This window comes from Phoxinus phoxinus (genome assembly GCF_949152265.1).
Source record: "Phoxinus phoxinus genome assembly, chromosome: 14".
Lineage (NCBI taxonomy): Eukaryota > Metazoa > Chordata > Actinopteri > Cypriniformes > Leuciscidae > Phoxinus > Phoxinus phoxinus.
In genome coordinates this window covers 28,522,738-28,544,956 of record NC_136889.1, presented here as the reverse complement: position 1 = coordinate 28,544,956, position 22,219 = coordinate 28,522,738, and the positions used below count along the sequence as shown (strand labels likewise).

Here is a 22,219-nt window from a genome sequence, read left to right as displayed (position 1 = left end):
TATTACCTTTCATGCAACATAAAACCTTTGAGTTGTCAATAGCACTTCAACTTTCATTGTCCCAGCATATTTATCTTTGAATGGCTGTTTAATGTCATACAAGCAGAAGTGCTGTATAGACCTTATATAGCTGCACTCATTGCGTTCTGTCTTCCGGTTTGTATTTCCACAGCATCTTACGTGATCTTAATGAACCGCATGTTTTAAATTCTTCCTGGTTTACTGAATGTTTTTATGACGCCTGCTTCAAACATTACAATGCTCTTGATAACTTTTATTTACTCTACAATAGGGCTGTTGGAACGAATTCCGAAATTCGAATATAATTCGAATATTTAAAAAATCAATACCATTCGAATGCTGAAGTTACTATTCGAATATTGCTTTTTTTTTAATATAATATGCAATCTTGCCTTTCTCGCCAACTTGGCTTACACACGCATGTGAAAATGAAATGCTTTTGTTTCGTCTGATAAACAATACATTTTTTAATCGTAACACAATTGTGCGCGTTATCCACGCTGCATCGTCATAACAATACTGTCAATAATGGCGGCGAGGAATGTCTCCACGGAAACGGAGATCACCACTCCTGACAATTTGAGAAGCGATGTGTGGAAGGTGTTTGGATTTCAAATCATAAATGGGAAAATCACAATTAAAGAAATGGCAATTTGCAGAATATGCTAAATCTGAATGAAATATCACTCCTCAACTTGCAACCTTACTGTGCGTTCACACCGGACGCGAATAGCGCGTCAAATTCTAGCCTGCCGCGTCTAGTTATACGCTTGTCCATTCGCGCGTCAAGAGCGTAACGCGTCTTTGCATTGACTTACTGTAACGGCGGTGATCCACTTGTCCGTGCAACACTTCTGTCGCGCTGCACTCCACTATATTCCTATGGGTGACGTCAAGCGACTTTGACGCGCTCGCAAAGCATTCCGGGAAGGCGGCGCTTCATTTGAAAAAATGCCGCGCGTCAAAAAGCTGGCCGATGCCCATCTTTATGCAAATGAATTCCGTTGAACGCGAGGCGTCTATCCAATAGAAGCACGCACATGGAGACGGAGGGAAGTCTCTCGCGGGTCCTTTGTTTTTGACTGGCCGCTGGCTCAAAACCACGCCCATAGCGGTAAACTAGAAGAACGCCCATCAACGTTCACATGTGGGGTGGCGTTGCGACACCACACGACATTCGTGTCGGACAAGTGGATCAGTACCGTAACATTGAAATCACTCGCGCCTGACGCGCTATTCGCGTCCGGTGTGAACGCACCATTAGGGCACATCTGACAGCGCTACACCCTGACAAGCTAGGCGATCTGTCCAAGGAACCGCTGCTAAAACAGGCAAGATTGACTTCTTTTCTGCCTCTCTCTTCATCACGGGGCTTACCAGCTGTCTGCCAAAAGGCGATTACAGACAAACTGACACGGTTTATCTGTAAAGATATGAGACCGATCAACATCACGCAGGGGTCTGGATTTAAAGATTTTATTCACGAGCTTGAGCCAATGGGTTGTGAAGTTGTGAAACTCTGACACAACATCAGACAACTGATCAGTGGAAAAATGTCCATTAAAGTTGCCAAATTAAAGTCATTCATTTTTTTCCGCTGTTTTATTGTTAATAAAAAAAAACGCGATCACCCGTTTCTAAATGTTTATTGTAATGTTAGCTGTCCCTCTAGTGGACAGAACGTGTAACAACAACCAAATGCTATAGTGGCATTGACGATTCATAAGCCTGTGTAATGTCGCAAATATTAATAATAGGATGAATTTGAGCATTTAATATTCGAATATTATTCGAATATTAAATAAAATAAGGAATGAAATTCGAATAGTATTATAGAGGAAGATTGACAGCCCTACTCTACAATAAGCAAATCCACTTCACCAGCTAATTACACTTCGACAGAGATGCTATAGAAATATACAGGGCTATCGCAAAAACTGAAGTTCAAAGACGAAATTCTCTGGCACATAAGGTCTGTATCACAACAGCGTTTCGGGTGACCCAAGTATTTCTCAAGGAGTCCTTTCCTCTCTTATTACTTTCCACCTCTGCTGCAACTGCAATAAAACTATAACTAGTTTACTCATAACAGAGGTTATTTATGTTACAATTTGAATATTCTGTTGTCTATAAGTAACTTTGCAACTACGTCAACTAACTCTCATTAGAGTATTAGTAGACTGTCTGCTTAATATCTGCTAACACTTTATTTTGATGCTCCACAACAGACACTCGACTGACTATATGTAACTTTGCAAGTACATGTCAACTTATTCTAACCCTAACCCTACCAGTCTGCTAATACTCTAAAACACTCTAATGAGAGTTAGTAGACAGGTGCAATGCTACTTCTAGTCAACAGAATGTGTTGAAAGGACCATCAAAAAGTGAAACCTAATGTTTTTGTGCATAATCCACAGGAATATTTTGTAAGTATTGTGAAGAATTATTATTATTATTTTTATTTTTTTTACTGGTTATTTATTTTGTATCACTCGCAGGTGTCTGAAATAACCAATTTAACGGCATGAAACAGCTTGCAAATAGTCGTTTCTTTCCAATAGTGACGTGTATCCAAGTGAAACGGCTTCTTGAAAAAGAAAAAATTTAAGGCTGGACATAATTTTGTCCACTGGGAATTAATTGGACCGTTGTCATTTACTTCTTCCCCTGAAATGCGGCCTGGTATTGTAAAAAACGGTACTTGAGTCCTGGAAGTTATGCAAAGCCAACCAATCAGGGGTGTCTTTCCCGAACAAAGACGTAACTCGCTTCTTAACTACCTTAGTAAGATGTGTCGTTGAAGAAATCAACTAGCTAGTCTCGACTGTTTCCCGAAACCATTTTGTCGCAAATTGGTCGTTGTACCACGTTGGTTAATGATGTTACGCAGGTAGTGGAGTAATAACTACTTTTAATGAAGCTGTTCAAGATAAATTACGGACATGGCATCTGAGGAATATTTCTCCTTTGTCTGTTATTTTTCTTTATTTCCAGATTCAATCTAGGCTCGTTCATATGCACTATAGAGCACGTTCGCACATGCGCAGTCTTCAAAAACTGTGCCTTAAATCTCTTGACAAACTAAAATATGTAAATCACATTTTTATGTATTCTGTAAAAGATACAGAGTGTACTCGCAAGATAAGGATTGATTGAGTCCACATGTCATGCAAACAAGAACCTATGCTTCTAACCAGAGGAGGTCGAGATCTGTCGTTCCAATCACACACTTTGTGATGCTCTTTGCGATTGTTCGTCAAAACTATGGTTTTGGGAAACCGCCTCGTTGAACTACGCGGACGACGACGGAACTTGTGACCATAGTTGGCTGATGATGCTTTCGGGAAACGCACCCCAGATTAGAGCTTGGCAGATTGAGAGAGTGCTTGCCATTTTTGAGTGCAATATGCATCAGATGGTCCGTGAAAAAGATTGTAAGTGTGATGCCTAATTGTTGAGACTACAAGAAACTCCTTGACTATTATATTATAAGTGGATGTTGCAAAAGTAATGGAGGTTTTGATGAGACGATTTGAAGGAGGGATATCCTCAGCGTTCAAAGGGCAGGGTTAATTGCCGCTGTCATGGATGAGTGGCTGAGAGGTTCACTCATGCCTGTGACTGTGTCAGTTCAACAAAATGATTTAGTTGCTCGCATTGACTGTCCTGTCACAACTCCCTGCTTAAACACTGGTGACACAACGTGTTTGAAATTCCATCTCTCGCTCTGCATACGCAGGCCTATTATTTTCTCTCTATTACTTTCTTCTCGTTCCTGAGGTGATGGACATGACACCTTTTATCTATCATTCTGGGAGCTGTTCAAATGCACTGCAGAAGTCGAGAGTGAGATCTATGGGCTCGGCGCCTGCATTAGCTTAAGATAAGAGCTTTGCAGACATTTGAGTCCTTGACCCTGCTCAACCCGTGCTACACCTCGCCTACATATTCCCTCGCATCCACGCTCTGTCCCCTGCTGCGTTCGGCCTCTTTGATGCGACATACCACCTGCATCTGTCTGTAATCCTGAGCTTTTGCATTATTAATTTGTAATGTGTATAACTGGCTGTAATTTGATAGGGAACAGCTGCTATATGATGAGTAAAATGAAAGGAGGTGTGTATATGCTATGGTTGTAATAGTTCAAATTTCAGTTTGTATCAGAAAACAATTTCAACTGTCCTGAAAAAAAACTATTTGCAGCAATGATATTGTAGATGTTTATTTTTCCAAGAGCCTATTTTACTACACTTAAAAAAAAAAACATGACACTGTAAAATTACAGACACAACATATGCTTTCTCTGAATTTTTTTTCAGTTTTCTCTCTCTATCGAGTGCTGCAGTGAGGACATATTGTTGGCCAACCCGGAAGTAGCATTTTTGCCCCTCAATAAAAACAAACAAACAATAGGACGACTTTTTGATTCGTTTTGGATTGCTGCAGAAAATGACCTCTGTGACCAACAAAAGTTTGATTCATGCACCGTTTGTTCGTTATGATAATCTTCACAAATGAACACAATTTTGAATGTTAATTTCATATAATATATTTTTGAGTTTTACTAAAATAACTGAAACTTCAGTCAGGCTTTTGTTAGTCTCACGTAGCCAGATTTTCTATACCGATCCCTTGACTTCGCTACTTCCTCAATGACACTTTTTTTTCCCTCGATACCAATTTTATGAAATCTGTTTAAACAAGAATACAGTATATATTATCTAAAAAAACGTTTTTTCAGTTTGTTGCAGATGAAGTTGATGTTGCTGACTCGTCATCTCCGCAATATAGCGCCTATAGAGAGAAATGCACCTTTCAGTTGGATTACATAATCAGAGAGTATTTGTTTTCGATTTGAATTGGTGCGTTTAAAAGTAGACTTTCAAGCTTTCTATATGCCTATTCCAAGTTTCAGTTCATTTGTGATGCGCTCCACTTCTTCTTGCAGTCGAAGGTTGAGCAACTTTCTGCTCGTAAGTTTAATGAATTCGTGCATTGTCAAGTGCTTCATCAGATTTGTCGTGTTGGCGGTCCTGGCAGCAATTATCTTGTCGCAAATATTGCATCAAACGCTGTTTGCATAGAGCCTGGTGAAATGTAGCCACACTTTTGTCATCTATGGGGGTTGGGACGCTTTACACACTACAGCCTCACGTGTGAGCCACATCTCTGAGCGTAACCGGCGTAAACTAGCCTTTTTCCTTGATGCCTCGTCACAGCCAATCATGCTGCATGCTTATTGGCTCACTGACATTGCCGAGATTAACCCTTTAGGTATTAAAATTTTGTACCGAACAACCAAGGGGGTAATCCATCAGCTGGAAACCGAAGCTTACCCGGGGGCCGCCATTGGCTAGCAGAACATCACCTGCTGTTAGCATTTCATTGACTCCCATTCATTTTGGCGTCACTTTGACTGCGAATAACTTTACATCTGAGGCATTTAAAGACTCCATTTGTCCATTATTTATTTCTAAAGAAACACGACAATGTATAAAAGGCTTCGTTACCTTGTATCTTACGTTATGGCCCCGTAGAAGCAGTTTTTGTAAAAATGGATTTACGATTGCGTCATAACCACACGACTCTTTGTCGCACAGTCGAGAAATTGCCGTATAGACAGGCGGAGAAGCTCGCAAGCAATCGGGGGGACGTGGAGGCATAAAGTCGCATGAAGTCAAGGGAGAAGCCCATAGGGAGTCATAAAGTTGCTCCTGCTGCTCATGGACAGCTAATACTCACGCTCTCCGTCTCTGCGAGATTCAGAAGGGAATGATTCAGATTTCTCTCGGCACAGCTACTAGAAGACTTACAACTGTCAGACAGGTTGCTCCCAATGAAACGTTTTGTTACTCGTCACGTTTAAGGGCGTAAAAATATAATGTTGATGTCCCTACAATAACATGCCGGTGTGTAACACTCTCGGATGTATTTTAAAGAGTCTATGTTGTGAAATGTACATACTTCACATACTTTTGAAAATCCATCCTGATAAGTGATTGTCACAGTTGTAAACACGACGGCGTTCTTCCATGACGGGGTTTGGCGTCACAGCTTCTTTGTCTCTTGGCATACCGATAAAGAACACGACATGCACGTCTCCCGGAAATCGTGTAGAATTCAACCAATCAGATGACGACTTCGAAACTCCTGAAGCGTTTCCAGTTTTGTGTGCCATATGCATCAGACCTTCAGCCAACTGTCCGTCTGAGGCTGAGACTAGGCTTCTGTTAACATCATGCATTCAAGTCAGATATCTAAATTCAAAATGATGAAATTGATCCATTTCTATCACTTATTTATACATGGTTATATAAATATACGCAATATTTAAAATCGATATGCCCCTTCCAACCTCACATCTCAGCAATTCATGTATCACATAGAATTTCATGTTTCCCACCTGTGAATACAGCTTTTCCACTTCAAGTGCACATTATTTTTTTATGATCATTTCTTGTACTTAAATGTCACATTTTCAAAGACTGATATTCTATATTTCCTCCTTTCCTGCAGGAGGCGCTGTCCATTTCCCTTGGAAGTCACCAGACTGTCAGGAGAGCACACGGTCTGAGAACAGGTGCCAGGTCTGCTCTCTTCTGCCACCCCAGTGCCACTCTGACAGCCCAGGTGAGTGATTTATTCACAGTCTGAGCTACTGTGTGATGCTTGAGACCCATGCTGACCATAAGCCCTCTGTCTCTACAGTACATGTGTGATTTAACATCATATACACATACACAGCACTTGGAGGGCACATAACGAATGCAAAATGGGTGCTCATGTGCCCTCCCTCTGAACCACCTGCAGTGTTGTGGACTTCACATCCTGGACTTCAATATAAGGCTGCAAATCCATATCAAGTGCATAAATTGTGAATGTTTCCCTAGAGAGTGACATCTCCTGTTTCTTTCTCCAGCTTATTTGCTCCAGCCCAAAAAGAAGCATTTAAAACTATAATTTTGTATTTTTTTTGAAGCTATAAGTCTTTACTAATACAGACAAAAGGGTCAAACTTTAGTTTGGGGTCAAATTATTACTATTTACCAAATTAACTACGACTTTTGCCCCAAACTCCTAATTACTGCTTATTAATAGTTAGTAAGGTAGTTGTTAAAGGACAATTCGGGCGCAAAATGAACCTAGGGGCAATTAACACATGGTTACCGAGTCGACCGTTCTCTGGGATGTTTTCATGATAATCGAATGTAAAGAGTTTTATCTCTAAAAACGGATTAGCTTTTAACGCTAGTATGTAAGATACTTTATAAAGACAGTACACGTCGCGTATGTCTGAGTGAATAGTATTCGCTGAGTTTTGTTTGAGTTTAGAGACGTGCTTCAGAAAAAAAGTTCACGGAGACGGAGAGGCAGAAAGCACTCCCTGTTTACTTTCTTTATTTTACAATAGCACAATGTTTTATTTCGATTGTAAGTGGACACATAAAAAAGTAGACATTTAACAGCTTATTTTTTCATATTTCTTAAGGCTGTATGACCAAAACTGACGGAGTATTTTAGGTCTATTTTGCTGCTATGTAAAAAAAAATGAGCAAAACGCGCCCGCGCGTTTGCCGACCTCACAGGGTTAAGTCACAGTTCATCTCACGTAGCACGGCGTTCATGGCTCGACTGGTCGAGACTGTTTTCCAAGATGGCTCCTGCCTGTATTAACTAGCGATTTCTTTGTACTTATTCAATGCCCCATATACCAGCGTTAAAAGCTAATCAGTTTTTAGAGATAAAACTCTTTACATTCAATTATAATTAAAACACATCCCAGAGAACGATCTTTTTCGATCACCATGTGTTAATTACCCCTAGGTTCATTTTGCGACAAAATTGTCCTTTAAGTTTAGGTATTGGGCAGGATTAAGAGATGCAGAATAAGGCATTAATATGTGTTTAACGGCCAATATCCTAGTACCAGTAATATACATTATAATATGCAACTTGTTAATGGTGAGAATTGGACTCTAAATCATAAGTTAAGTAACTTGTCCTTTTGAGATAATACTTTTTCCCCTGTGGAGGAGCAGTTGGTTAGGCGTTGACTGTGCAGTTTAAAGAGCTCAGATCCATGTAAAGATTAGTTGCGTAACGTTGCATCATTTCCTTTCCATTCATTTCCCTTTCTGATCTTCTCATGCAGTCGTTGTATATTATATGCAAATGTTCAAAATGTACATTTATTATTTCATTATTTCCAGGTTGTTTTTACGAACAACTTTATTAAGGACCGAAAAGAACGACTACCTCTGGTAATAAACAGCACGTCACAGACGCAGTTCATAGGCCGTACTGTCCTGGTCTTATTATGCTCAATCCATCAGTGCATGTTATTCCAAAGAATAATAACGGCCTTTCATCAACATATGAAGCTCAAAGTAACCTTTCAAAGGATTCTCCATTTGATAGTGTGCGCCAACACAGGAACTCGCCGGTTGTTCACTCGCGAACAACAGCCCTAGCTAGTGTTGTGCAAAAAATGTAAGGCTCATGTGTGAGCGGAGTATACCGAGTATAAGCCCAAAGTATACTTGAAGTCAATTCCCGATCAACTCCCCTCAAACATTTTTAAAATTTGGTGCACGCTGTCTCATGTTGATTTCATGTCAATAAAAAACTATAATATTAATTTCAATGTTTGAGTGTTTATCTCTAATGAATTATGATTCATATTAGTGATTCAGACTCCCAGAGGCTTTTTATTTTGCCGTGTTCCTGAAGAGCAATCCAAGCATAATCGAATTGATGTCTCCTGTAGCATGATCATTTCATCCTGGTTTTTACTCATTGTAATTCCCATTGACAGGAGATCAATTCAGCATCTGCCCCGAGAAACATTAGGATTGTTTTTTTTCTCCAACCCTAGTTTGGTTTGCAAAACCAGTGAGGCTTACACACATGATATTAAAACATCCCTGTAAGGGAAAGTGTTCACATCTTTCAAATAGGGATGCGTATCATCTTCCTGCGTCTTGGACATGAAAAATGTATGATCAGAGGAGGATATTTGTTGTGTGAGTGCTCGACGTGCTTCTTGCTGGTGCATTAGGATGATTCTCTCTCTCTGTGTGTGTGTGTGTGTGTGTGTGTGTGTGTGTGTTTTGTTTATTGAAATGGGAAAAAAATGTGTGACCTTTAGAAAAGTCCCATTTTCAAAGTGTTGAGTGTGAAATGGAGGCGTTCTCTTTCCTACCCGAGGGATTTGATGAAGGAATAGATTATAGCGCATTATCAACCTCTTTAGGATAGTAGAGAGAGAGTGCCAAGACTTTCTCTTTCTCTCCTTTCACCTTTTTATCTCTAGCTGTGTCTTTACTGCTGCAGAATGTGTGTTTTTATAGAAAAAAAAGAGCATGTGTGAAAGTCGTGGCATACCAGCTGTAAACCTCTTTAAAGTCAGTTAAACCCATTTTAGTTCTGTAATCTGATTTCCAAGTGAAGCAGGATATCAGAGACTGTATAAAGGCCCCGAAATCCTCACTGCTTTTTCGTTCTTCGGTTAGTGAACATCCTGACGTCGTCCACGCTGCTGAGAGTGATGTTCAGATGAATATGTAAATATGTGCTGCACGCTTTACTCTCAATAACAAAATGAACTCGCAACAAAAATGACTGGCGTGAGATAACCGCAGTTCAGAAAGCATCACAGCGATGTTGATGTTTGCACAAGCTCTGCGATTCAACACTCCAGTAAAGTCACGTAACATTTATTTATATACCACTTTATACAATAGATTGTTTAAAGCAAGCAGCTTTACTGTAAACCCTAACGCTCAAAATAATTACCGGTAATTGGTTTGAGTAGGACAAACTTAAATTAAACTAATTAGCTCAGTCAAATGAACTTTTTTGTTTTGGAGTATTTAGCACTTTCTTTTTCTTTCAAGTTCACAGAACTGATATATTTTAAGTAAACTGAACTGTTTCATTGTTTTGAGTTTTATGAAATTATTTATTTATTTATTCTATTTCCCAGCATGCTTTGCCGATGGCACTCGAAAGGGAGAGTAAATGCTAAAATTAAGTGTAATTTAATGTTTGTTTTTGTGCCAGACGAATGTTAAGTGGGAGATTTAGTAGTGATTAATGTTTTGTTATGCTAATTTAGAAGAATTTCTGTTAATGTTGGTTTTAGGATAGTTACCATCATGGTGACAAGTGCACATCCAGCTTGATTAGAGAGCAAATCATATCTTTATATTGTTGCGCTCATACAGCAAGTGCTTCTGTATAACATATTATTGCTAATGTATTAACAAATTAGTATGTTAGCGGATTAGCTTGTTAAAGCTAACTAAGTTTATACTAATAAAAGTGGTCACATTGAGATTACATGAAAGTTTTAAGTTAATTGTATGAATTAGAGTACTCATACATTTTAATTGTTCCCAACTTGAAATGTTTAAGTACAAAATAAAAATCTGCTAGTTCTGCTTACTTAAGCTTTGAATTTCCGAACTTAAAAAGTTTGAGGCAGTTGATTGCCCTAATTTTTTTGAGTTCTGCCAACTTATTCAGGTGTACAGAAACAGTGTCTTTTTAATTAGAATTAAAAAAACTGCATTTTCTACTATAAAGTGGCTCTCCAGTGGTAATGTTTCTTCACGATTTCTACATTAAAGGCGGCGGAGCCACAGAGCCACTCCTACATATTATGTAATCGCCAAGGACCAATGGTAGTTCATAGGTTTATTTACCTGCCAGAGCAAACTTTTCTGCAAAGTTCGCTTTGGCAAGCTGTTTGGAAACTCCTGAAACGAACACGAAACAAACACAAAACACTTTGTTTTGGCCTGATTTGTTTCGAAATTACATCACACCAGATTTAGCTTGAAGTATAATTAGGGCCTTAAGACTGAGATGGTCCACCGTGCATATGGGAGAAATCGTAAAGTTCTTCTAAAGTTATACAGATGTATCTGTTGTCGTTACACATCAACGTGTGTGCGCATTGACTGGAACAGCCTGAAAAAGTTGTGTGATTTGTGCTTAAAAAGCATTCTTTTAATACCATTACTGTTTTGATACTATATTTGAATATATAAATATAAAATACAATATACTGTAAAGGACTTTCACATTGATTTCACATTGACTAACACATTGTCCTAACTGTACGCAATGCAATAAGATTCCAGCGACAAGCAATTTGTCTATCCACACCAGGTGTAGCTTTTAACGCTACAAAATGAATCACAAGTATGTATGTGAAATGCACTGCTATTTTGCACTTGCAAATGAATGGATAAGTACATAAGGGACTGATGCAAACTTAGTCATGGAATATATGGAATATAAATATACTTGTTTGTTCACAGTTTGAACGTTCTTTTGAGTTATTTTCTAAATCTTAATAGATCTCCGTTGTCGCTTTCATTGTCTATTAAAGTTATGCACATCGTTATACAAACTCAAAAGAAACCATTGTAATATCATACAAAACATAATCAGTACCTGAGCTGTCAGCTGTGACGTGGCAGAAATAGAAACTATCCCAAAAATAGAATCCCCTGTCTCTCATTGTGTGTTGCTTTTGGTTAGGACAAAAATATACATTTTATTGTGTGCTGCGACTGGAGGAAATGTTTAAAAGTTGGGTTATATTTTGGTGATTGAGAGTTGATTGGATGGTGAGAAAGGTGAAACATGTCAGGATATGATATGATTGGTTAATAGTATGTTTCCCCGGCCACTAGGCCTCAAGTACATCAGCAGAAATGTTTAAACCAATTGGATGGTTGCAGCATAACCAATGGCATGAGACTAAGGTTTTTTTTTTTCTGCAATAGCAGAACAATTTTGGGTTCCCCAAAGAACCTTTCTGTAAACCGCTTTTAAAAGAACCATTTTTATTCGTAGTGTGAAGAACATTTTAATAATCTGAAGAACCTTTTTTCCATTTATAAAGAATCTGCACATTGGAAAGGTTCCATGGATGTTAAAGGTTCTTCATGGAACTATTGATGCCAATAAAGAACCTTTCTTTTTAAGAGTACATCTGACCAATAGCAGATGGAGGAAACCTCTTTGCAAATAGTCATTATTTTTGCATAGAAATTACGCATGCACTTGCTCCATAAGATGTTCTTTACATTGTTGTTCTGAGAGTAGTTGAGCTAAAACGGTAGAAGTACAACCACTCTAGTGCCTCTTGCTGCAATACTGAGAACACATTTGTGCTCGGATGTTTCAGAACAGCAAAGTGTGAAATGGAGTTTGCACGGCTAGAGGGTTTGCGTTTAAATAGATGATAGACTCAGGGGTTTGATCAAATGAAAGCTGTCGTGGAGTTATTTTCCCAGTCTGTAATATCATGCAAAAATTGTTTAATGAGCTTGTTCAAATGTATAAACTTGGTTGTTCCACAGTGTATTTCCCTATTAAACAATTTCAAAAGATTTGGCAATATTTTGACACAACTTATGTTCCAGTAGATTGTATAACCTAATTAATAAATCTCTTCTTGGCTGCATGTCTCGCTGGGTGTCTCTGCCTGTCTCTCTCCCTCTCGCTGTCTCTCTATCTCTTTCTCTTCCTGCATTGCTGTATTGAGGGTCAGACACTGCATCGATTGCCCTGAGCTGCAGCTCTCTTCCTCCACTGACAGGTTATCTCTCAGAGAGAAAGAGAGAGAGAGAGAGAGCTGTGCTCAGCATTATTCTCATATGGATGTGATTAATCACACACACACACACACACACACACACACACACACACACACACACACACACACACGCACAGGCACACACACAGGCACACACACAGGCACAAACCGATTCAGAATTACCCCAACAAACAACACGTCACGTTGAGAGAGATGCCGGATAGGTTAACTGACACAGCCAGAAAAGGTGAGGGGAATAACTGGTGTGCTGCATTAACAAAATGGACCTTGGCTTTCGCTTAGACCCACCTTAATGGCACTGACCATTAAGAGCCTTAGTATCTATTGCTTTCTGACATTTTCTTGATGTTACGCTTTTCTAATGTATGTTAATTGAAGTCTTGTTAGGATTCTTTAAAAAACTGCATTTTTGAGAAATCATGCCTACACTCAAAAGAAAATGCTAAGTGAAAAACAATATAATTTGGGTAATTCAGACAACCCAGTGTTAGATTGGCCTATGTTAATTGCTGGGCTACATTTTTTTTAATGAACCCAACATTTTTGTAAATTAAAATCACTGGCACATGCGGAATGACTACAGTAGGCAACAGTAATAATCAAAAGATTAAGAACACCTATAAATGGACAAAAATATAAGCAAACGTAAAAAAAAATCCATACTCGCCAATGTTTGCTGCAATTGCACGTCATGCTGAGAAGGACCTTTTTTTATTGGACCTTTAGCCACCCGAGTAAAAACACTCCATCCGTCAGACCTGGGTTGTGTTTCTCAAAAGTATCATAAGCCCAAGTAGATCATAGAGAACAACTTGGCTCACAATGTTTTTCTATTAAGCAAGTAAAGAATGTGACAATATTTATGTGTGCCAAATACAATATATATATATATATATATATATATATATATATTAGTATATGGTCATGAAAAAGCAATATCCATCAATCTCGTGTGATGTGATGTGATGTGATGCAGTCTTTCCTGTGAGTTTTAGTTAAATTTTAAGTCGTCACCTTTATTTATTTAGCGCTTTTTACAACACAGATTGTATCAAAGCATCTTCACAGTGATAACATGAAAATAACACAACAAAGTTTGTTTATAGAAGAAAATTGCATCATCGTCCACCTTAAGGCAGATCAATAATATTGTTGAATATTAAATGTCCCCAACTAAGCAATCCAAAAGCCAAGGCAACCGTGGCAAGGATCCAAAACTCCATCAGGTGACAGAATGGAGAAAAAAATATTAAAAATCAGTGGATATGCAAATGGACTGAAGTCGGAGTGCCGTCCTTTCGTTTCGCTCTGATTCAACGCATTCAAACGCTCCAGTCTGCTTTTTCTTCTTCTTTTTTTCTGTCTTTAGGGAAGCTATATCAGAAATGTGCAGCTGCACACACACACGGCTTAGAGAGACCACTGCTCTCTTCAGCCATATCTGCAGCACTCTTCCACAATTTTCTCCATGGCAGAAGCCTGTTTTTCTACACTCGATTGTTATCGTGCTTATACGTGCAGGCAGACACTCTGCCTAACAAGAGAATAGCAACTCTTGCTTGAAATGAATGAGCCTCTCAGAAGTATATGCCGCGAGTAAACATGCTGCAGTGCTGGGTCCAGAGAGCCCTATCAGAAACACCATTTAATAAGATCCCTTTATGTGCCATCTGTGATAGACTTGCTCACATTAGTGTCACTGTATCAGAGACGGTACTAGTTTATAGTGCATATAATCAAATGTTTTTTTTTTGTAAAAACAAAGTGCAGCACAGCAGAGGTTTAGGGCCCTGTCATACACCGTGCAATGCAGCGCCAGGCACGACGCAAGTGTTTTTCGCTAGTTTCAGCCCGACGAGGTTTTCATTTTCACGTACTGCGCCACATTGTTTAAATAGCAAATGCATTTGCACCCATTTGTGCGCCCATGAGCTGCTGGTCTGAAAACGAGGTGTGTTCAGGCGCATTGTTGGCGCGTTGCTTTTTTGATGAAACTGAAATAGACTGCGCCATTGACCAACTGAAACCTGGTCTAAAGTAAATTTCGCAATAAATGTTTTTGTTATTTAAAGAGTGCGTTAGTAATATGCACCTATAGGCGGGTCCACAACGCGCGTACGTACACCTTGTCCCGTAGATGGTCTCGCTTTAACCTCGCGCACGAGCAGATCCGTTTCTTCGCTAGAGAAGCGTTCAATTTTCCGCTTGCACATTCCGCCATGTAAATTGCGAATCCGCCATGGCGCGAGCGCAACTGGCTTTTAAAGGGAATGGGAGATGAGACTCTGATTGGTTTATTGCACGTCACGCCCAAAACACACCCTTTACTTATTAAGAGAATAGAGACAACCCTTTTAGACCACGTGCCGCGCGCGCCAACCATTTTTGTCGTTAAACTAATGGAAAATTGGATTCGGACACGGCCTAAGTGCACTTGCGCCGTGCTTAGATCCTTAAAACAGGGCCCTCACAGTTGAAATTAAATCTGATGTGACTCTTAGAGCAGCTCTGGAGATGAAGTTCGCAGGGAAAGCATGACCAGATAAAAAGCATACTGTACCTTAAATGCAATGTAAATCACTTTGGATAAAAGCGTCTGCCAAGTGCATGAATGTAAATATTTTACATTGATGTGCATGTCTTGATTTTAATCCCAGACATGTCTGTGTTGTCCTCGCACAACTTTCAGGATCAAGTAATATTAGTGTCCTCTGAGGATTCGAATCCCATTCAGATAGGAAGTTGGAATTGTGGTATATTGCTTTTTCACAATGCTCTCATTTATTCTGACCTTCGGCAAACTGCACAGTAACTAAAGCTGAATTTCCTCTGCTCCTTTTGTTATGGATTAGACCTCTTGAAAATACTGAAGAGAATAATTCACAAAACTTGAATAATTCAATAATGTATTTAAATTTTAACAATAATACTTCCCTACATTATTAAAAAAGGGTTTAATAAAATAAATTCCTACAAAATTGAATTATTCTTTTAAAAAGTAATCAAATAAAATGGGAAAAGGTTTTTTTTTTTGGCCAACAGAGTGCTGTGAGGTACAAAGTACAGTTTACATGAAAGGAGACAAAAAAAGTGTTATTTCTTAAAAATAATGGCGATAGTTTTATCAAATGAAAGGGTGAAATGCTGGTAAAGCAACACTCAGAGCAGCTCTAGAGTAGCCTGGGTTTCCCCAGACTGCCTTTGCGCAGCGCGATTTTATTCTCGCTGAAAGGCAGTATGGAAACCATGGACCTGATTTTCGCCTCGTTTAGGGAACCAATCACAGAACGGGAGGGAGCAGCAAGACGATGACGACATCTTTGCGACACAACTAAGCAGTTTGTTTATATCTATGGAGTCAACATGGCAGCAGACGCGAAGCTACCTTTTGATGCAGCCTTAGATATTGTTCTAAGTAGTTTAGATCGCAATTTTATTTAGAAAAACGAGCAGCGTTTGGCGTTAAACCATTTCTCTACATACGTCATCTGGTATAATGGAAACGATTGGCTATGAGCTACGTACAGGCGCATTTGATAGACATTCTTAGCACCCAATAAACGGCGCCGGCGCATTCGTAAACCACGCCTCAAATACGAGAAAATGCACATGTGGTTCCCAGACCCAAGTCTCAACGAGAATTGGGTCTGGCGTTAGCCAGGCTAGCTCTAGAGATGAAATTCATGTACTTATATCCACATATATTGAGATGGCAGATGCTGGAAACTTGAGCATGTGCAGAACATGCAGACTTCATATTAAATAGCAGTCTTTTTGCATTTTAACATTCACAGGCACTATAGTCCATATTGCAATTTGTTAAAATTCAGCCCTAATTTTTTATTCATTCATCCAAAATTTGCCAAATTCCTCAACATTCCACGGTATACAGTAATTTCCACTGCGCTATCTGCATCACAGAAAATCTAGGGCTCTATATATTAAATAGACGGTTCTTCTATCTTTTCACAGGCGTATTTTGTAGTGTGAACTTCTCCTGTTCTTGTTTCAGAGATGCTAGCAGGGCCCAAAAGTTGAAAAGCCCCATTTTAGAAACTGCCGTTTTGGCAGTCAAGAGACGTGGTCTTTTTTCGGCCTCGCAAACCTCTCAGTCCCGTCTAACCTTTCCTGTCTTAAAGAACAGCATTCTTTAGAACTGAGAAAATCAAGTTACTGCTGCAGAGCGAAATGAGAACACAGACAATCCAGTTCCTCGTGGACATTTCTGCATCTGCCTCAATTAGATTAGGTCACGCGTTGTTTAAAAGTGCCCTGAATTCCTAAGGCGTAATGCTTTAAATATTGTGTGATTCACTAGAGGAGGACGTTTGGAGTGTGGGAGTGTGTAAAGAGATGCATCACAATCTGTCTGTCACTGTATCATACTGTACAAGGACTTGTTTCATCTCTTTAAAAATATTGAAAGGAACATTTTGGTTCTGTTCATATTTTTTAACATTTGTCTTCTCTGCATGCTGGAACACCGTACTGAAATACTCTGGCAGTGTTTCCTGCTAGCAATGTTAAAAAAATTCAATGAATGAAGCCCAAGAAGTGTACAGTTCCTGAACAATGGACTCTTATGAACCTGTTCTTTTTAATGAATCTGTCAATGACTCCAGTCAATCCCCAACTCCGGTTTGATGGCTCTCTCACTTATTGAATCAGAGCGGTTAGTGATTTACCATCTGACTCAATCTCTCATCCACAGGTCATTAGTTTTTGACCATATTCGACTCGAAATGAACCAAGAACCGCTACTGCGTTGAAGTCAGCATGAATTGAAAATTCTCCCCATCTATTTTTCTAAATGCATTTTATCGATCATATTGTGAATAATTCATCCACGATTTTTTTTTTTTTTTTACCTCGTAATTTATAATCAAAATGTCATATCTCTATATTCCAGTAAAATTACATACTTCTCTCTGGTGACATTTGCCAGACCTTTCCAGTCATTTAATCCACTTAAAACCTCGTCCTTTTCTTACAATCGACTGCATTCAGATCTCTCTCCATCCATTACACAATTGCTGTACTGCTGGTCCCCTCCCTACATTTTCTTTCTTTTTAGATAATTTGTTTGAGATGTACATCACAATATGGAAGAAAAGATGTCTCACTACTTCCGTTTCATCCCAGCTTCAAACCAGTGTAATTTGCAAGAAAAAAAAGAAATTTGAAAAGTATTTTTTGTAATACATTTAAATTTTTGTTTTATAGTAAATGGGGATGGGGAGAGTTGGCGGGTAAATTATACATGGATCAATGATATAGTTACGATTTCCCTATTGTACATCCAAATTATGGGACAATTAAACAACAAAGCACACTGTTGTATCTTTCATCCTCAATTGAATGTTGCTAAACAGCAGCTGGCAAACCTTCATGCACTCTCTCTCAGACAGAACACCTGGTTATTGGCTTATTTTCCCCCTCTTTTTTATTCAAAGTGTCTTTTTGTTATATATATATAATGTACTATTATATATATTGTCTAACCACAGCTGCTGAAATCAGAAAAGGTTTGTGGTACAGTTCCTCAAAAAGGAATCAGCCCATGATGCAACACAACAGCAACTAACTAAGCAGCAGAGTCAAGCCCAGACAGTGTGAGCGTAAGGTTTTATAATGTTGTGTGTGTTCAGTGTGTATGCCAGCTTACCTCCCTGAGCCTAGAGCGAGGATGCTCTTTTTCAAGGGGCATGAGGTCTGGCGCACACATCTGGCTCATTTCTGCTCGCCCGCAGTCTTTCTTTGCCTGGGATGATGGTGTCCAATTTACAAACGCATCCTTCTGTTGAGCCAGCTTGTTTAATGATTTGCGTACAGAGATGCAAATTATTTCACTATAACACAGCATCCTAACCAGGAGTGACACTATAAAACTACAAGAGTTTATCATCCTTGGCAACTACGATAAGCGACAAGACTCGTTGTTGGTTTCCTGATTAAAAAGTATGTATAAAGGCATATTTTGTTGTAGAAATATGCATTTATTGGTATTTGAAGACATGTGCATGTGACAGGTTCATGTGTATTCCTAGATTTAGTTTTTATTTGGTGTTACTGTAGTGATTTTGGAATGATTTAGCAATTGGCCAATGATGGTATATAGGGAATACTATAAGAATAACCGTTATGGAATCAGAATGTGAATCACTTATGTATTTTTATGTATTCTACAATACTAAATCCCAGTTTAATGCTAGAGAGAAATATCATTTAATTCGGCAATCTCACCCTGTTGTCAAAGTTTGATTACTTTATTAGAGATGGGAAAAAAACACACTCTAAATGGTAAATGGATTCTTCCTCAGCGTTAAGCTGTTTTTGTGGTGGTGAAGGCAACCGTGTATTTTAGGCTCTGTTTGTGATCCTGAAGCTGCCTGGAGATTTTCTTTTTCCCTGTGGAAAACTGGAAGATAATGTTTTTTGGCCCCATGTGATCTGAGAACCCATCAGAGCCTACAGGTAGACGGCATACACACGTTTAACAGCACACATACACAAACATTAGACTTAACTGTGTTTGCTAGTGTTTATATCATGATGTGCTGTACATCAGATGAGTGAAGTTTGGTGAAACCAGCATCATGACCAACAGTCTCCATAGGGAAGGAGCTAATGAAGTGGAACCATCTCACTTTTAAACTCGATTCGGACGTGGTAAATGTTTTTTTTATGCAAGCATACTTGGTGATTTGAATCTCGTCCGAACATCCGTCTTTGCTTTTCTCTCACTCTAACAATGGATTAAATTACAAATTATTTTTCTGCTTTTTGCTCCTCTGAGAATTAGATAGATTTATTTAAAATGACAGATAGAAATGTCTGTAATATTTTTCAGTTTTATTATGTTTCCTTTTATTTTGACCATAACTAAATTAATTTTTCATTACACTTGACTATATTTAGTAAACTCATCATAGACCTTTTTGCTAACTTTTCGTGTAAAATAAGTTAAATTTGGTGATGTTGCTGTGTAACATTAAAAGAAACATTATAATTAATAAGAAGTATGTATTTATTATGTATTCTTATTTCCATGACCAAAAATGTCCGAATAATTGTAAAAAGGAAGACTGTTTGAACACTTTTCTCTTCGGTTAAGGCTCAAATCTTTATTTGATCTCCTGGGAGGCGTGTGTGTGCCGGAGAGGAACGGCATCATTAACAGAAATGGACCGCAACTGTGAATTGAATAGATAAGATTTGATTTTAATGGCACCACATTTTAGTGATGTTACAGTGGAACGTTTTTTTTTTGTTTTTTTGTCTGTTTTTTAGATGGATAAACCATGAACTCGGTCAATACAGAGTAAATCCATTTGCGCTCGTTCAACCGTGCAAAATCTTTGCAGTGAAAGAGTGAAGCTGAAGTATTGGACGAATAATATTGATTCAGCCTCTTGTCTCTTAGGAAAATGAATGGGTCATGGCATTTTAATCTTTGACCCTGGTTTCAATGAGCTTGCAAAAAAACAACAAAAACAAAAAAAGCCTTGAAGGCCTATCCCTGATCGCTCTTGGCCGATGAAACCCATGTGACTGTGTATGATCATTGATTCGCTTCAGTGAATCATATGTTTTTAATTGTTTCTCATCTCTCAAGGAGCTTATGTTTAGTTTAGTGTGTGGTTGTTAATTGGAAACTCTACAGATTGTATTATCTATAAGTAATACATTTGCAACTGTTGTGATAAGGGTGAATCATAACCTTAAGGTTTTTAGGATTCAATATTCAATTAATGAATAACAGCTTTGACAAACTTTCTGCTTTGACAAACATAAACACAAAACCGGTGTTCAAAATCACATACTGTATATTACATTTGGTTTGAAACTTTTTTTTGACTGTTAAAAAAGTATGTTCTTGTATGTAGAATGAATGTGTGGAAAGGATTAAGGAAAGGAAAGAATTTCCTGATAGTTTCACCCCCACGACATCCAAGGTGTTCATGTCTGTCTTTCTCAACAAATTTTAAGTTGTTATAACAAATCGCAGCCTCATTTTTTACAGTGAACCCGTTGATAATCATTGAAGTCCACGATATGGAGAACAATCCTAGAAGGTTTTCCTCAAAAACCTTAATTTCTTTTTGACTGAAGAGAGAAAGACATGAATATCTTGGATGATGTGGAGGTGAGTAAATTATCAGGAAATTTTAATTCTGAAGTGAACGAATCCTTTAATGAAATTCAGATGTTCTACATCCGCCATGTCGTTACTGTCACGTGACCAACGCCGTCAGTTGCGTCGCTTCACCGCCGTTAACAAATCCTAAAAAGTGTCCATTGAATTCACCTACTGTTTTTCAAATATATATATTTGGTCATACTTCTCTGTTGGCGTGCAGTCTTTCACAATCTATCTAGTAGCGAAGTATTTGATTTTGGATGCAGCGGATGTCTTCCATAGCTTAATTGAAAATAAATAATTTTTCACACTTAAATAAATAAAAAATTTAGGCTGACTGTTCGAAGTGCAAGTTAATATGTTGCCAGATTTTGCTGGAACATTCACATTTATTGTCTTAGTGATCAGGCAAACTTGAATTAGTTCACTATGCATGAGATGTTAGCAATGGATCAGATGTGGCATTAATGCATGTGCAGGAATCACAATCGTGGGAAACATGTATTGTGTTCTTGAATGCTACTGTATATTTTTGACAGTGTTGTGCAAGACTCTCGCAGATTGTCATGACGACTGCAAAGTTTAAAGTATAAAGAGTATTTTACATCAGCTATAATGTGTGATTTAAACCTTTTTTCTTGTCTTTTCATGTGCATGTGTGTTTTATTTATTGTAAGCCATCCTCAGACACCATTACTTCAGTCCATTGACATGAACATTAAATTACTACAGCTTTGGGAATGAATTATAAGACTTCTGGAAAACTCCACAAACGCACATTGTAAGTCATGTCCAAGCCTTTGGCTCATTTTTATTAATAACTATTTATTAAGTCTTTTGGCTGGGTGATATATTAAATATTCATGATGTATTCGCACTGATTTTGATCATGATATAAAATTTAAGCAAAATTATGAATATCTAAATGATTTAATGAGCTATTTATTGCCCATTAGTTTTCCTAAAGACTGTCATTAGAGTAGTGTCACAATCCTTTATATCACGAGTATAAGATATGAGAATGAGCGTTAAAGCGGAGATGTTTTAGTAGCGCCTCTAATTTACATTTCAATAAGAAAAATGGTCTTAGAGCTGGTAAGTTAAATTTTATTTCTATGAATCAATTTAATGATTCTCTAAAACTGACACTTTAAACTGTCCCTGTCTGACATGCATTTGATTTTTATATTTATTTTTTATGTGTATTGGTGCATATAAATTAAAACAATTTAATATAAATGTTACTTCTTTATATTAATCATTACTTGGCTATAGTGGTATTTTTGTGTAAATATTTTCTAAATGTTTTTCTTCTGATTTTTTAAAATATTTTTAAATATCATCTTTTAAAGTTGTTTCTAAGCTGATAAATGCATAACAAAATATTTATCTGATGTCAAAAGGCTTAAATATATTTTATA

General features: G+C 38.1%; 1 protein-coding gene across 1 annotated transcript in view; it reads left to right on the top strand.

Moving 5' to 3' along the window:
• Positions 1–22,219, top strand: part of mcu (mitochondrial calcium uniporter) — an 89,998-nt gene that overhangs the window by 33,381 nt on the left and 34,398 nt on the right. The window contains exon 2 of the mRNA XM_079635937.1: positions 6,541–6,654. Within this exon, the coding sequence (XP_079492063.1) occupies positions 6,541–6,654 (114 nt within the window). The remainder of the gene's footprint in view (positions 1–6,540; positions 6,655–22,219) is intronic.